This window comes from Erithacus rubecula, assembly GCF_903797595.1.
Source record: "Erithacus rubecula genome assembly, chromosome: 6".
NCBI classification, from domain to species: domain Eukaryota; kingdom Metazoa; phylum Chordata; class Aves; order Passeriformes; family Muscicapidae; genus Erithacus; species Erithacus rubecula.
The window spans coordinates 29,652,138-29,668,480 of NC_136688.1; the positions used below are offsets into that span (position 1 = coordinate 29,652,138).

At 34.0% G+C, this 16,343-nt stretch overlaps 1 protein-coding gene across 1 annotated transcript in view; it reads left to right on the forward strand.

Annotated features, from left to right (window-relative positions):
* Positions 1-16,343, forward strand: part of FSIP1 (fibrous sheath interacting protein 1) — a gene marked incomplete at its 3' end in the record, with an annotated part of 64,353 nt that overhangs the window by 7,487 nt on the left and 40,523 nt on the right. The window contains exons 8-11 of the mRNA XM_079309669.1: positions 1,574-1,665; positions 2,377-2,484; positions 5,827-5,991; positions 9,952-10,089. Of these exons, the coding sequence (XP_079165795.1) occupies positions 1,574-1,665; positions 2,377-2,484; positions 5,827-5,991; positions 9,952-10,089 (503 nt within the window). The remainder of the gene's footprint in view (positions 1-1,573; positions 1,666-2,376; positions 2,485-5,826; positions 5,992-9,951; positions 10,090-16,343) is intronic.

The following is a 16,343-nucleotide window of genomic DNA, read 5'->3' on the forward strand; positions in this document are numbered from 1 at the left end:
CTGCACGTTCCTTCTTTGGGAATGCATGAACTAGAGATCACTTACAGCTTGTGAGCAATGTATTACTTTAAATGACTTTTACTATTTCTGCTGGGGGCTTTTGTTGTGGTGTCTGAATAGCTAAGACTTACTGTTTTGGTTGCTTTTGCATTTCTGTGTCACAGCTGTCATAAAGGGAGACTCTGAACAAGAGGAGCTTGTGAAGAAGAATGTATGCTCTAGTTTTATGCTATTACTTCATCAGTCTCATCAAGATTTATACCAAATCTTTGAAAGATGTGCCAAATCTACCAAAACACATATGCAAAATTTGTTTAGTTGCAATCTCTCTTCTAAATGCCCATGGCAGTCTTCAGTGTCTTCTTTGTCTCAGTGGTCCATGTCTGTCCCTTCTTTACCTGAATATTCTGAGATATTCTGTATGACAGTTCCCTCTCAAAAATATTATTGTAATTTATATCTTGGGTGTTATGTTGGTGTTTGGTGTGTTCTGCTTATTTTAGGATGCAGCTTGTCATATTTATATTGGTTGCTAAATTCCTATATAGTCCATTTCCTTGACACATGATGTTGTCTGGTAATGGTAAAGAAAGCTTAGGATGCTTTCAGAAAACAGTTGTGCATTTGAACTGTGAGGGGATTTCTTGGTCAGATCCAACACCTCAGTCCTTTAAAGTTTTTGTGTAAAGGATGCATGGAATTTATTTCAGATCTTTGTGAGAGTGCTTTCATTCTATTCACTCTGAAAAAAAGTTCTTTCCATATAGCCTGTCTTCTATTATCTAATGTCAGTTTCATTTTTTGTAGGGAAATAAGCCACCCATTTTTCAAATTCTACTTTCCAGAAAAGCAAAAAGTACCATGCTTGCTTTTGAAGTAGTTCCTGAGATTTAGAAGTTGATTGCATTTACTTAGACTTGTTATTTCATGTGACAAATATTTGCTGTTTGTAAAGGAATTGTTATTTTAAGCATGGTAAAAGTCTGAAAAACAGGATCATGCCCCTTTTTCTTGTCATGGATAGAAACCTATTGTTACTAGAATATCATGTGTCTGTTTAATAGATTTACAGCTCTGATGAGTTTTATTTTTTAACAAAACTTGTTTTATAAGCCGTGTTTTAATAATATCAGCTATATCATCTGTTTTTCAGCTGTTTTATTTAGAAAAATGTACTTGATATGTCTCCAGATAGTTCTGTGGTTTTCAAAAAAATTATTGTCTGGTTTTGTAATGATGAGAAAACTGCAATGATGATAGGGTTTGAAGGAATGCCGTGGCTTTCAAGGCCACCGTGTTTAAGATTTTTGAGGTCAGAAATCCAAAAGTATTTTAGCCTTTGTAACATTGAGTGATCTCATATAATAAAAAAGTTGAAAATTAAAATTAAATTTTGGCAATGGTATGTTTTAAATAGAAGAATATTATTTACATAAATAATGAAAAGATCATATAAAAAGTTTGTTGACTCTGTGTTTCTTAAAGATTTGAATGGGATTGATGTTATTACAGTTCTTGTTGAATCAGAATCGGAATTATTATAATGTAGCAACTTTTCTTCCTCAAATATCAGATTATCCAAGTGAATTAGAAACAGAAAAAACAGAAGGAAAAACACATAGCAAAAACAAAACCAGCCAGCATTTCATTAAAAAGAACATTGAGGTAAGCATTAAAGCATTAAACCAATAACATTTTTTAAAATGTTAGCTAGAAATTAGTCTATAAGTACTTTTGAAGACAGTTTTCTTTTGAAATCAGGAACTTTTGAAATTAATTAGGCATAAATGAAAACATTACCTTTTTGTTAAAACTGCTATTTATGGCAGAGCACTGTATTAGGCAGTTCTCAACTTGGATATTCATATTGGTTAGGATAATACTGCTTCTATGCATTTAATAGAGAACTGGAAACTGAATTGTTGTGTTTGTGCCTGGATATTGCTTTTTTAAGGGCAATATCCTAAGAATTTTTAAAAATGTATTTACTGTTAAGTTAAAGAACAATGTCTTGATGCATAAGTAAGGGATAGATATACAGGTTGTTCATGGGTAGACTGGATGGGACCACTCTTTGTCATAAAATACATCCCTTGATTTTCCTGCTTTTTTTTGTTCCAGTGAAGACTTAGTAGATATCATGGTTTATTCATCCAGTGAAAAATATTTGCCTCCCTGCTATGTCAAGGGCTAAGATAAGATTATAAATTTATTATGTGTAGGCTGCTATATTTTTCTATCAAAGTGGTAATTTGTATTATGGAAATAAACAAGATCTGGCTGTTAATTTTATAGAGTCTAAAAACTTTGTTTTGGAGGTGTTTGAGTCAGTGGAGTTTTAAAGTATGTTTTTTTTTCTTTCTGTAAATATTTCAGCTAGCAAAGAATTCAGGAAACCAATTTGTTCTGCTTGAGGAAGAAAGGAAAAGGCTAACTGAACTACTGAAAGATACAGAAGATGGAACTGAAAAGCAAGATCTTGAAGTATGACAAGTTTAATCTGTACTGTTCTGTTGTATTTGGCTTATTTTTACAGTAAATCTAAATCTAAATAGTCCTACTATGAAATACCCTACTGAGATATGAAAGAAAAGATGGAGAAATCCTGTTGAATTTGTCTCCAAAAATGAATTCGCATTAGTTTCTTTGTTAAGAAACTAACAGCAGAACCTGAAAAAAAGAAGGATCCTTAGAACCACACTTTGAGAAAATTTTTTTTTTTTTTTTTTTTTTTTTTTTTTTTTTCATAAAATGTGAAGTTTTGGAGTATTAATCTGAGTGGTTAGTTCTGTAGTCTCAGGGAGAGAGGCCAACAACTACTTGCAAAAAACTCCCAACAACAGGTTTTTAACGACTGATAAATGGACTTGAAAATGCAGCAGCTGGGAAAATACACATTTATGAAGCTTGAAAGATAATGTGACATCTTTTTGTGACTTCCAACTCAGCCTGTCTTCAAAGTATATAAAGTGTGTTTAAGCATTAGACATCTATGCTTTAACATAATATTGTTAAACCTTGTACATTCTGCATACTTCAGTGACTAGCAGGAGCTGAAGTGAGTAAAAATAATCCTCATAGAGAGTGACAAAGAGTATTTGATTGTCCCATCAATCACTGTTTCTAGGAGATGGTCTTCAGTTTGACAAATGCTATCATTTAAAGATATGGAGGTGTTTTAAACACCCTTCTGTTAGTAAACAGCTTTCAGTCCTAGGGAATAGTGTCTTTTCTTTAAAATTTATTTTACTGATTGTAGAAGTATTGTCTCAAAATGTGTAGTTACTAGGATTTCTTTCTCTTCAAGCCATAGAATTTAGAGGCATTTATGCAGAGTAACTAATGCAAATTTCAACTAACAGCATGTGCTTCTTTTGGCATCAATTCTCAAGGCATCAGGGCAATGGAAAAACATAATATTTGTCCACATTTTGTATTTGGCACATGTCACTATCATGTTGTCATGTATTTATTGAGATTTTACTGTTAATATTAGATATGAAGTGCATCATCTCACAGGACACGTGTGTTGCTGTATGTTCTTAATTCCGTGGACAAGAATGGTAGTTTGTGGGTTACTCTACTCTTGTTTCTTTAAAGAAAAAAGCTCCTAACTCTTATCAAAGCAGAGTAAAAGAAAGGATAATAGTTACTTAAGACCTGTCTAGTCTAGTGATGGATTCGTCCTCTCCCACATTTGAATTTTATTATGGGTGAAGCATTTCCTGTGGCTACTTCATAATGAAAATCATGAGGAAATTGTCAGCTAATGAGTTATCTAGACAACTTCAAGCTGGCCCAGGTAACTATCCAGCTGATGGCTTCTTTCATCTTATTTTATTCTGATTTTTAAAAAGCTGGTGTAATCACATTGGCTGAAGTAATGTTTTGGAGGTTGTTAATCAAGGCAGATCTGGTTATGTTGTATGAATTCCTCTGTATGGTGTAATGTGGATTAGATAACCTCATTTGACTTGTAGTACTATATATGCCAAATATCCAAACAGCACTTCTCACTTTCTGAAAGAATGTTTTATGAGTGTTTAAAATATTTTAGAAGTACACATATTCATGCTAATCTAATTGTCAAAGCTAAGCTGCAAGAGTATAATTTGTTTCAGATGTTCCACAGAAAGCACTGACTGTGCTGTTATAAAAGTATTGTTCTGAGTTAACACACAGGAAACATTGACAGGACAGAAGCTTATTTTCCAGGCAAAGCTATCTTGAAAATACAAAAGAGAGTGTGTGAGTCTATTTCATTCTGGAGTAAAATGACTACTGGGGTAATTTGGATATTTGGACTATGGCATACAGTCATTGAGCTGTAGCTAATGAGCCCAGTTACATCTTACTGGATTCCTGTAGAGTCAGTTCTGTGTTTTTGCACTGTGATCTTCATTCTCTGATTAGGGGGTGACACACAAATTAGGAGATACTACACAAATGTCATACCATCCTGGATACTTATGCTTTGGTGGTCACTGTCTCACCTGAACAGATGTTTCCACAAAGCTGGCAAGCATCTAAGACATTTGTGAGTGGCTGTTTTGGAGTCAGCTCAGGTCTGGTCAGGCTCATTAGTTGTGTCACATCATACTTGTATAAGAAAGCATTGGAACTGATGTTGTTTCAGAAAAGGGATGACTCTTTCTTTTTTTTATTTATATATATATATATATATATATTTTTTTTTTTTATTGTGAAGATAATTTATGACAGGTGTTTGGGATAGGCTTCCTTTTTCTTTATGCAACTAGTGTGCTTTAGGGTAATGGGGATGAACCACGAATGACCTCATAGCAGTGGTATTGTAATTGGAGGATGGTATTTCCTCCTTTTGTATGGATGCAACTGCTTGAATAGCCAGAGGACTAATCTGGAAGCTGGAAACAAATGGTGGACATGAATTTCTTGCAAGACAGATGTTAGAGTCTTAGGGCAAGGTGCTGGTCCTATTCTGGTAGGAAAAAGAAAGGAAACCAGCAATACATTCATGTCCTTCCACACATCCTTGCTCTTCTGAGGTTCCATCTAGTGTTTCATTGTGGTCAGGACAGAGAGGTAATCTGCTGCTCTGATACCCAGTGAATGGGGGTTGTGCAAACTTGCTTCCCTGAGTGTGGGGCATCTCTCTGTAGGTATGAGCTCATTTGCTTGGGCTAAGTGGCCTAGCTCACTCATAACATGCAGTTGTATGTAGGAGTATATATTCATATGTGTTATTCAGGTGTTAACTGCTATCAAGAAGAAAAAGTCATGTAAATCATGATCAGGAAAAGAACTATCTGCTTTCTGTCTCTCCCAGAGTTTCTGTGATAATATATAGGGGCTCCAGAAGGATGGCAGCTACTGAGCTCACAGCAGTTCCTTTGATTTTCCATGAATGCCTTGTTTTCTTTTAAGGTGGTACCTTGCTTGTATCACATTATGTCTCATACCCTCCTTTTGAGATTTGGCTCCAGGTGGTTTCTGCCATATGATCAACCTCTGCAGTTTCATTCCATGCCAAGTTTTGGTCAGGCTTTCTCACTTTATGACTCCTTTATCAGATGGAAAGTGCTTGTCCATTTAGTTTGCTCCTTGGTTATATTTAAAAGCATTGAATGTATGAATGCCTCTACTTGTTCTGTCCATAGCTGCTCTCAGGTGTGTTAGGGACATGAATATTTGGGAGATTTTAGCTGTATACTGAGATGGATGAAATTTTAAATTTTATTATTAAGTATGGTTTATCTGAAAAATAAATCCACTTGATATGCAATTGCCCATAAAAGTCTGTTTCCTTTGCAAATGAGGCTTAAGTATTTTCTGTACTTCCAGCAGGAGAATGTGTCTGTCTGGCAGGCACCAGGAGAAGGATACACACCTGAACCAATGGAATTTAATCTCCTAAATGAGATAGACAATAAGCTTCAACTACTACTGTCTGATGGGGGCTTTCCTGCTCTTTCCAGATCTAGCTCAAAATGTCCAAGCCACATATATCAGGTAGGTTACAGATCAGAGCTCATCTGCAGATATTTTATTTGAAGTGTGTGCTGAGATCAATACCACATATGAGTGTATTTGTATCTTTTGCATTTTTCTTTAGGATCCTCTATTTATTCATACAGTCAATGTGCTAAGGAATGAGGTGAGAAATTTTAGCTATAAGAAACAATGGAAAAATAAGTTGTTGCTATTTTGAATTGTATTTAATTCAAGAACTGTCTAGTTTTTAACAGTTGATTCCACACTTCCAAGATACTTCATGTTCATACATTTTTAACTGCATGAGAGTGGTTTTTTCAGCATAGAAACAAATTATCCATGATCATTTACCTTTGGAAATTAGAATTAGGTTTCTTCTTATCTCAGTATACCAAAAATGCCTGTGCAGTTATGATCTGAAAGATAAGGCAATGACTGATAAGCAATGTTAAAGACTAAAGAAGATAGATTGAAATTGTATGTCCCTTGTTTTTAATGGCCTTTGTTTTTTTTTTCCTTGCCAGCAATATTGAGTTTTGAAAATTAAAAGTCAAGGTCTCAGCCTTGAGAAATTATTGTTTGAATTTTTTACTTCTGACTTCAATTTATCCTGTGCTGTGGTACTCTTGCCTCTAATATAATGGGTTTTAAAATAAAAAGCTCTAATTCTTATTTTGCATTTATTTGCACAAAACCTATTTATTATTTCTGTAATATTTTCATTTTATGGCCAGAAGTGATATATCAGAGAATATCTGTAAAAATGTTCATTTGCAAAACTGTTTTCAGTTACCAGTGTATGAGAAACATCTCTGAAAGGCTAAAATACTGTGGGTTTGGTTTTTTTCTCTCCTTCTGTAAGGGCACTTTAATGTCATTTTTTTATTGGCTTCTTTCTGAATGTGAGGTTTTGTTTTCCCTCTAGCAGTATTTTCTGTAGCTCACTTCCAGAGGAGTCACATTTTGCTGTTGATTATTTACCAGGTGGCTCTGTGTGAAAAAGCACCTCCCCCTTGTTGGTAACCACATAAAAAATGCAGTTGTTACCCTGAGCTCGCCAGTGATTGCTTGATTTTGTGTTCAGTGTTGCAAAACATCGACTTGAATTTAATGTGACTTGCCTCTGATAGTGAGTGCTCTGTTTGGAAATGTTTGTCCAAGTTGTTTTGTTTCCTTTCAGGTAATAGCTCAGAAGTATTTGAATAAAAATTTGCATTTAGGTGTATGCTAATTAAAGAGTTATGTATTATCTCTTTTGAGTAATATTAAACCTAACAACCAAAAAGAGGTAGTTAATTCCTTATTACCTTCATCAGTGAAAAGCAGTTGCCTTTCAGTTTTGTTTTGCAGCATGTAAAAGGCTTTCAGACATTGTAATTCTATGATTTCGATTTAGAATTAGCTCAGAGTTGAATATTATGAAGCTGCACATTGTTTTCTTCCAAAAATTGCATTAGATATAGCTTTCAAAATGCAGACACTTAATCACTGTTGCCTCAGTGGGAGATGTCCTTTTTGTCACTGATGGATATTTTCACAGGATACAGGAACTATTCTCTCATTCTGAAATCTTAATAATGGGCTTTAATTATCCTGCAGTACCATGGCTGAGCTGTAACAGAGGGACAGACATGTTCATCTTTTGTGCAAGGAGTCCAGCTGGATTAAGAATGCTTTCCATGACTAATGTTCTCTTTTACATGGAAATGTTTCTGAACAGAATTGCATTTCTCTCTGATATGTTTCTTTAGTCTGGTGCCAAATTAACAAAATATTCAAAAATATTTCTGTATTAATATTTTTGGGGAAGATTAAATTAAATTGAATGTAATCCTGAAAGAAAAGGGAAGATTATAGGTTGATGAATATGAAATATAAGACTGTATGTGATGAGTACAGTTACCATCTTGAAAAACTGGAAAGCTACCTGAAAACTAAAGCACATGGAGATGGTACTTAAAGGAATGATAATATTTGTAGACTTGGTTGTCTTAAATCATAATTAATGTGTATTGCTATGAGATGTTATTTCGTAACAATTTGGGTTTTTTAATAAGGAAAATATTCCCTTTTTATATTGTAGAAGTGGACTAAAGTTTACAGGTTAAGACTAAATAAATACTCAAAATTCAGAAGATAAACTGATTTTTAAATAAACTCCTTGATAGCCTATGCTCTATGCCTGTGCTTTGCCAAAACAGATGAATTTCACAGATTGTATATGTTTCAGAGCACGATTAGAAGCAGGCTAATAAATTGATCAGCCAGTTTTATGCCTCAAGATGGTTTTATAATACTAATATACTTCATCATGTGGGATTTTTTATCATTTATTTATAGAATTTGGAGAAAAGAGAGTGCAAAAAATAATTACAGATATTTCAAATACTGCATATTTCTCTTTGGCATTATATTTGTTACAGCCTTTGGCTCTTGCTAAGCATTTGTATTTTTCCTTATGTAAAATCCTTAACAGCTTTATTTTCTACAAATCTAAAAATATGAAAGATGAAATAATCTCAAATGGACTTCTACTATGTGCATGTACTATAGAATTGAAACATAACATATTCTGAACTATGTGAAACATTGACAATAGAATGTTTTCCTTGATACTTCCTTCCTTTCACTTTATACATTTATTTCATGGCATATTGAGAAGAATGTTAAAAAATTAGTAATTGGGAAAAAGCCTTGACTTTACTCATATTGTGTGAGTTTCTATGAGTTACTACTATTCAGGGATGAGAAAAATGAGGTTGTAAGAACTACTTATGAGAAAGCAGCAGCTTAATGCTCCATAGTCATCAAATAGATTATTATGAATAATTTTTAAAGCAGTTCAGAATGAAGCAGAAAATATGATTGTCTGTTACAGGAAAATTTACTGTCATTGGGGTACTGTCAACTATTACTTAATATAAACATATATTCAAAAATTTTTACTGTATTGAAATAAGTTTATTTTCAGGCAACTAATAGTTTGATTTCAATGTCAGAACTCATAGATTTGCTTAGAAATTTTGTTTAGAAAAAGTTGTTTAGAAATACAGTTTTTTGTATATTGTAACTGAGGAATTTACTGTTGAATGTTGAACTGTGAAGGTTGTTTTTCTTTCCAATTAGGCATCCTACTTGGAATTATTTTCCTTGTATGTCTATTAAAATTTCTTGAGCTGCTTCTGAAAATAAGAAATAATAGAGTATTTTTTTATTCTATGGCTGCTCATGTTCCTTTGGGTTGAATTGATTATCAAGGTGAGGGAAGGGTTTTTGCTTAGGCTTTTTGCCTCTGGCACTGTTGGATTTTTCTGTAGAATCTGTGGTTTGCAAGACAAAGCTCTGTTTTTTTCCCGACTACAACATAACTTTGCAGTTTTGCCAATACTTGTCATTATCAATGAACTGCATTACATGTAATACTGAAACCTGAATATATTTGGGACTGATACAAACTTCAGAATCTAGTCCAAAGTTGTTGAAGGATGTGAGAATGTGTAACCATGATCTTTAATAAATGTTGGGCAACTAACTCCAACTTACAGAGAGAGGATTATTCCTTGTTTACCATGATATCTAGTAAACAAAAGCTGTTTGCATTTGGGCTCAGTTTTTCCTTTTCCTTCTTGCTTAATTCTGATCCCAGTATGGTTAAAAAGAGCAAACTTTGGACCAGTCATTCAGTCACCTCTATTCTCAGAGTGCTTTTATTGTTGCAGTAGAAATTAAGCATCCAAATATTAGATCTGGAGACTGAGAAATTCCTCTTAAAATGCAAAGGATAAAATTTATTTTATTGAAGTATGTCTGTCTTGATATTTAGCTATTTTCTTCAAAATATGCATAATGAAAACTATTCCTTTTGCTGAATTTGTATTATTCTAAGCATTTCACTGTTTTCTTAGTAGAAATCTAAAGTCATCTGTCTATGAAGCAACACAAAGTTACGTGCTTAACTTCTATAAATTATTTTCTCAGGAGTCTGTGGTTTATGCAAGCAGAGGCCTAGAAACAGTTCCAGGTGAAAAGGTTCTGCGAGACAGTAAGGAAAAACGTGATCAACAGATTCGTCTGAAAGAAATAGATTATCAGCTGGAATCCCTAGAGAGGAGTATTGTAAGTTTCCTGTTTTTGTCCCATTTTTCTTCTCTCAGTCTGGGAGTTTATCTTTCTGTATGTCTTAAAATAAAATCCAGTTTTTTAACCTTGTGTCAATTTCTGCATGAATCTCCAAAGAAATAAGCAGTCAAAAGTCTCAAATAATTATTCTTAATCTGGGAAATCTTTTTTTTTTTTTCAGTTGTAATGCATATTCACCTTTAATATAGGGTCTTTCAAAGTCAAAGACATCCTCCTCTCTTCTTCCCCAAAGGGCCGTAGCATAAATAATAATATATAAATGCATCCTAAAATGATTTTTTAATGGCTCATATACCTCAATGTTCTTTGTAGGACCAGGTCTGATAGGAATGTTGCATGCACTAAGTTATTGTGGTGATCTTTCTTTATTATCACCACATCGAAAGAAAAATAGCATTTTTTTGTCTGTGCATTGTAGAAATTTCTTTCTTGTGTGTAGCTGATTTTAGAGTTTTCACTTAGTAAGAAAAACATAAATATGTAAGTTTGTTATGACAGACCAAAAATCCATGTAGTGTACCTTTTTCTCTTGGAGGTCTTTATCCAGCAGTAGGCTTACTGTTCACAATAATCAGAATTAGGAAAAGTATTATTCCTGTTATCTTTTATCACCCTCAAAAAAGGATCTCCATTGCTGATCAAAAGCTTTGTGATTCAGGTGGCAGCATAACAGCAGGGATATAATCTCAATTACTTATAGCACTGTTGCTATAGTTGCAAAAGCTTCAGCCACTCTACATTAGCAAGGTTTACTCTGGCAGTGCTGGAGTATATGTGAAGTAAGGGAACAAAACTTGGGACAAGGAAACAGTGATTGTTTTAGAGGCTGTTCATTTGTGTATGTGTGACTAAGTAAGGAAGCATATTTAATTCTTATTTATTCACAGTACCAAAACGATAGAAGAACTTCATTTTAATACACTATTCTTATTCTTATAACTGTTATATTAAACAGCTAGAAGAGAGAGACAAATAAATAGGGGAAATATGTGAACTTCAGTATATTGATTAGGTTAATGGGTAATCAGATAAAGTAAGTCTGCATATTGTCATATTTTTCTACTCATTGACCTTTATATCACTTTTTGTCACTACTGACCTTGTTTATGAGGCAAGCACAATCTGAGGAAGTGTGTCTGGGAATTGTATGATAGTCTACAGCAAGCCTGGGAAATGCAGTGGGCTGCTGACTCATTCAAGTATTTTGTGTATAAATGGATCAGTTCCAAATCTCGGTTGGGTTATATCAGTTTTGTTTGGTATCACATTACATTGTAATGTGACATTTGGTATCACATTACCCTTGCAATATACCACCCATTTTTCTTTTACTAGATCGGGTGTATTTAAAACTCCAAATTGATAGACTGTAATGCCAATATATACTGTTTGTAAATATAGAATGTCACCTGCAACAATGTGTAGCATTGCTGCCTGCTATGCAGCACCTGGCAGGGTTTCTTTAGGGGGACACTCTGTCTTCTGCTCAGCTGCTGCTCTGTAGCATGACTGAGGACATGGCATGTGGATATGAAATATGTGAGTAGTAGATTGGTGAGATACTTCAGTTCTCAGTGAAGGTAAAGAAGTATTCAGGGCTGGATGCAAGTAGGTTTTTCCTTCTAGCTGTACAGTTAAATATATTGTAAGGATACATTTTCTTGTTTGAAAAAAGATTAGCCTTAAAATAAAAGTGGCTTTTTTTTTCTTTTTAATTCAACACAAATAGTTGAGTGTTTTGTTTTGTTTTTTTTTTTTCCTTAAATCAGATAATTCATATGCAGTTTTGTTTGGATCTTGTTTCTATACCAAAGTAATATTTTGGCAAATCTGGTTTCTGCCAAGACACTGCATGATGAAAAACTAAACTGAAAGCTTGTGTTGAGGATGTTTCTGGAGTAATTTGATAATTTCTGGAAATACTGGTTTTTGTTCAATAGGTGGCACTCTTCACTGTATGTCAGAAGAGGAATGCCTAGGCATAGTTCTAGGGGATATTTTGACTGGTAATGAAGTGGTCATTTCTGCTGTATAAAATGAAGGCTGTGAGAGATTTGCCTCTCACTTGTAGCAAGAGTACATGTGTGCAGCTTTTAGCATTGTTGTTTTTCTAGCTTTCTTTAAAATTGTGTATTTTAAATCCATGGTTTTTAAATTCACATTGCGTTTCAATTTCTCCTTTACTCTTTTCTAAACCACTGTAATTTGCTATGTAAAATTATAAATGAATTCTCTGCTGTGAGTAGGGGAGCAGAGTTGCCAGCAGTTAGGAGTGTTCTTCCTGAATGCATGGTTATAGCTGATAGTTGTAAAATACAGTATTTTACAAACTTAGTATTTGAGAGAACTTACCTTAAAATTTTGACAAGTCCATTGGACAAGATATTTTTTGTTTCTAGTTCCTAGGTGGAAATTATGAATATTTTAACTAAGCAGAATTTAGCTCTGTGTGTTAGAACATTACTTGCAGTAGGTATAAAGGTAACTCTATTAGCTTTTTTTGGTGTGTATGGTAGAATGCTGTATTTTTTCACTACTGTAAAATTGATTATTTAAATTTATTTGGAAAATGGTAATGATCTCTTCAAGGGGAAAAAATACATTAATCATATTTCTGGAGGAGACTATTTAGTAGGTGCTGGCTTCTGAAATAAAAACATTTATTGATTCCTGCACTACAGTTAACCTCATATGTGCTGTAAGACTTCATGGTCTCAGCAAAATCTGTGAATAAACTCACAAGACAAAGTCAGAAGATAAAACTTCAATCTAATTTACATTTAATATAAATGCATAAAATCTGCCAAATATTGCACTTGAATTAGTGAAACTAAGGGCTTTGGAATCTGAGTTCCTCCTCTACTTTGAAAAAAATTGTCCCCAGTGAATTAATATACAAAAGAATGTATTGTATGCATTGTTGAAATGCATTGTGAAATTTCAATCCAACTGAAATCTATCTGTACCATGGTATCTGGGCCCTTGCTGAATTTCTTTTAGGTTTCAGTTTGACCTTAGTTCACTTGTTCTTCATTTGAAACCATGTCTGACTCTCTCTGCATTCTTTCATCTTTCAGTTTCCTGGAAACCACTGAGCTTATCTTTGTTTTGTGGATGGCATTGTTAACTGCTGCTTCAAAAAATACTCAGTTCAGCTGCCAAATGCATGTTGCTGAGCATTAATGAAAATAATTTTATATAGAGAGAATAATAAATTTAGTTATTTTTTCAATTGTGCCTTTGTCTCATTGGCCTTCTGTGATAATCCAGTGGCACGTTTGATGGTGTGTTGAATTTCTTCATGGCACACAGTAGGTTTAAATGCACATCAAAACCAGCTATTGTGTAAGATAGCTTCACCTTTGCTGGTTATATGTGTGTTGATTTCTACTGCTGATTAATTTATGCCAAAAGTCTACCTACACATATATGTTTTGGAGTTTTAGTTAAGTATATAAAATCAAAAATACTTCAAATGCATGTTGAATATATATGTATGTAATAGTGTCCATGCACACATATAAATGCCAATTACCTCTTGGCATGACCAAGGCACTGATACCTACTTGAAAAAAAGGTGTCCTCTTACTTCTAGTAAGTGCTTTTAAAACTGAAGGTAGATACAGTTACCCTAGTCTTAAATTTAAATTTATCAGATGTCTGTACACCTCTAGGAATAATTTTTTTCACAAGTTTGTGCAATCTTGTGGCCAAATGCATTTTGTGATTGTTAATTGTTAAGGTTTTTTTTTAATACAAAGAAGTTTTAGGAAAATATACATTGGTTATTGAAATAGTTGAAATTTGCAGAAAGGTGAGCAATTGGTAAGGATGATGAAGAACAAAAATAATAAATGTGACAGTGCTGTCAGGAGCTTTGATTACCTACAGGAGCTTACTCCAAAAAGCATAATTTGTATCTTTTTGATGCAAAATAAAGTCTAATGATCAGAAAATACTGATCAGTTAAGCTCTTAATGATGCTTCTATTTTATATAGAAAATTAAGATATTTACATAAATGCCTATTAAGTTGAACTACGTCCGTATGACTGTGATAATTAATATTGCCAGTTGCATCATAAGTATTAATAATGTGGTGATACTCTGTATGAGAAATCATTGCTGGAATTAGATGCCTGTAATAGGACCTATTTTAAATACAATGGATTTCTAGATAAGAACGATCAAATTTTCTATCAATTCAATGTTCTGATCCTCCTTCTGCCAAAATGTAATTTCCAGTTAAGACAACAACTCTGCTGGTTTACAACTCTGCTATATTGTGGTGTTTGCCATCATAAAATAAGAAAGAATCTTTGACTACTCACCCATCTCAAAATTCACATAGTGCTGCTTATAGTCATTGTTTGATCTCCTCCCATTTTGTGTCTCTAACATGGCTGAAGTGGAAATTCACTGCTTTCTTAGTCTTGTTTATTTATAAACGACATTTAACACCATCAAAAAGATAATTATTGGAAAAGTGCTTTCCTTAGATGGTGAGTTCATGAAAACTGACTTACTTCTGTGCTCTTGTGTTATTTGTTCAGTATATCTTTGCTACACTGCTGTCCTCTCTAACCTCAACAAATATAACAGTGTTGTTGTATTTGCCTATTACTTTTTTTTTACTATGCCATCCATATTTCTGCCTCCTGATTTCTCTCATCATGTCCAGCCTGGGTTCCGTGTATCTACTTGTAAGGATCTTTTTCATTCCTTCTAAACTCCCCTTTCAACCTGTCATCTTTAGTTCATGGTTGAGATAAATACATGGCTTCAATGCAGGATGGTGCCCTTCATCCTATGGTTGTATTTTTAAAGTATTGCATATTGCACTGCTCATGCCTGAAGCCTTCTGGTTAAATGCAGTCAAGCATATAGAGCAGTGGAGCTCTGGTGTTCCCAGATACTTGGCTATCTGTGTACATGTACCTTTTGTATGGATATACTTAATATATCCAAGTCTATTTGGGCTCTTCATTTCTCCTTTCCCTTCCCTGTTTGTACAACATGTAGCATCACATTTCAATGCAATGGCTGTGGTTTCTAGCTGTGGTAATATTGAAGTAATGCCTAAAAGTTCTCTGGTTAATATGTGTCAACACTGTAAAATTTTCCTCATTGAAGTGTGCATGTCTCTCTGAGACAAGGAGAAGGTATTTACACATCTCTACTGGCAAATGCAGGTCTTCCTTGTTCCTTGCTGCAAGTTAGCACTGTTCTTTAATCCCTGTAGGAAAAGTATTATTTTTGTTGGCCTGCTTGAGCTCTGTACTCTAAGTGAAATAGTCAGGAAAAAGCCCCTGTTTCTCTGCAAATATTGTTGGGGAAGGCTGTTTCTGTTTTGCCCTAGGATGTCCCATTCAAAATGAGAAAGGAAAAACAACAGGGCTGCTGTGAAGCAAATCTCCTGTGTCCTTAGGTGTAATCTGTCCTTTGTGGGTGAGTATTAGCACCTTAATATTTTGATAAGTAGCATACAAATCTCTCTCCATCTTATAGTTGGTGGCTGCGTGATTTTGTGTCTGTGATAAATGTCAACATAGAAAATTTTGGCTGCAAATTTGTCTTATACCTGTGTGTGTTGGTATGTCTGCATGTACAAACTGTGTAGTAAAGCTTTGTTTTTTTTCTTGAAACACTTTAGCTTATCAGACCAGGATGGAAATGTAATCATACAGCATCCCTAAGAGTGAAAGATATAAAGCACATAGCAGATTCACAGGTTGGAGATATTCTTGTAAATTGCATAAAACTATTTGATGGCCATATGGGGTTCCTAGGCCAAAACCTTCTTAAATGTCCTAGCAATATGTGACTTTTATAAATATTTGTAATATTGCTGTATGCATGTTGGTTTTCTTGGTTTAAACTATATAATGTTTTATGTATTTTCACCTATGAAAGGCAGTAGTGGTAAACAGGAAGTTACTTTCAGCATGATTCCTAAGAATATAAAAATCCCATTGAATTTATAGGTAAGAGGGATACTGCAATGAATGTTTTAAAGCAAATTGATAGCATACTGTGATAGATCTGATAATCACAGTTTTATGACAAAGCTTAGTTGAGAGCGTGAAGTATGTCTGATGGAATTTTGGCTTCCAGAAAAAAATTCCTGTGATGACAACAGCAGTATTTCTAGCGTAAATGTAGTAATTTTATTCTCAGTAACGGGGTAATTTTGTTTACAGAATCAAAATGAAGTTGGTTGGAGAAAAGCTT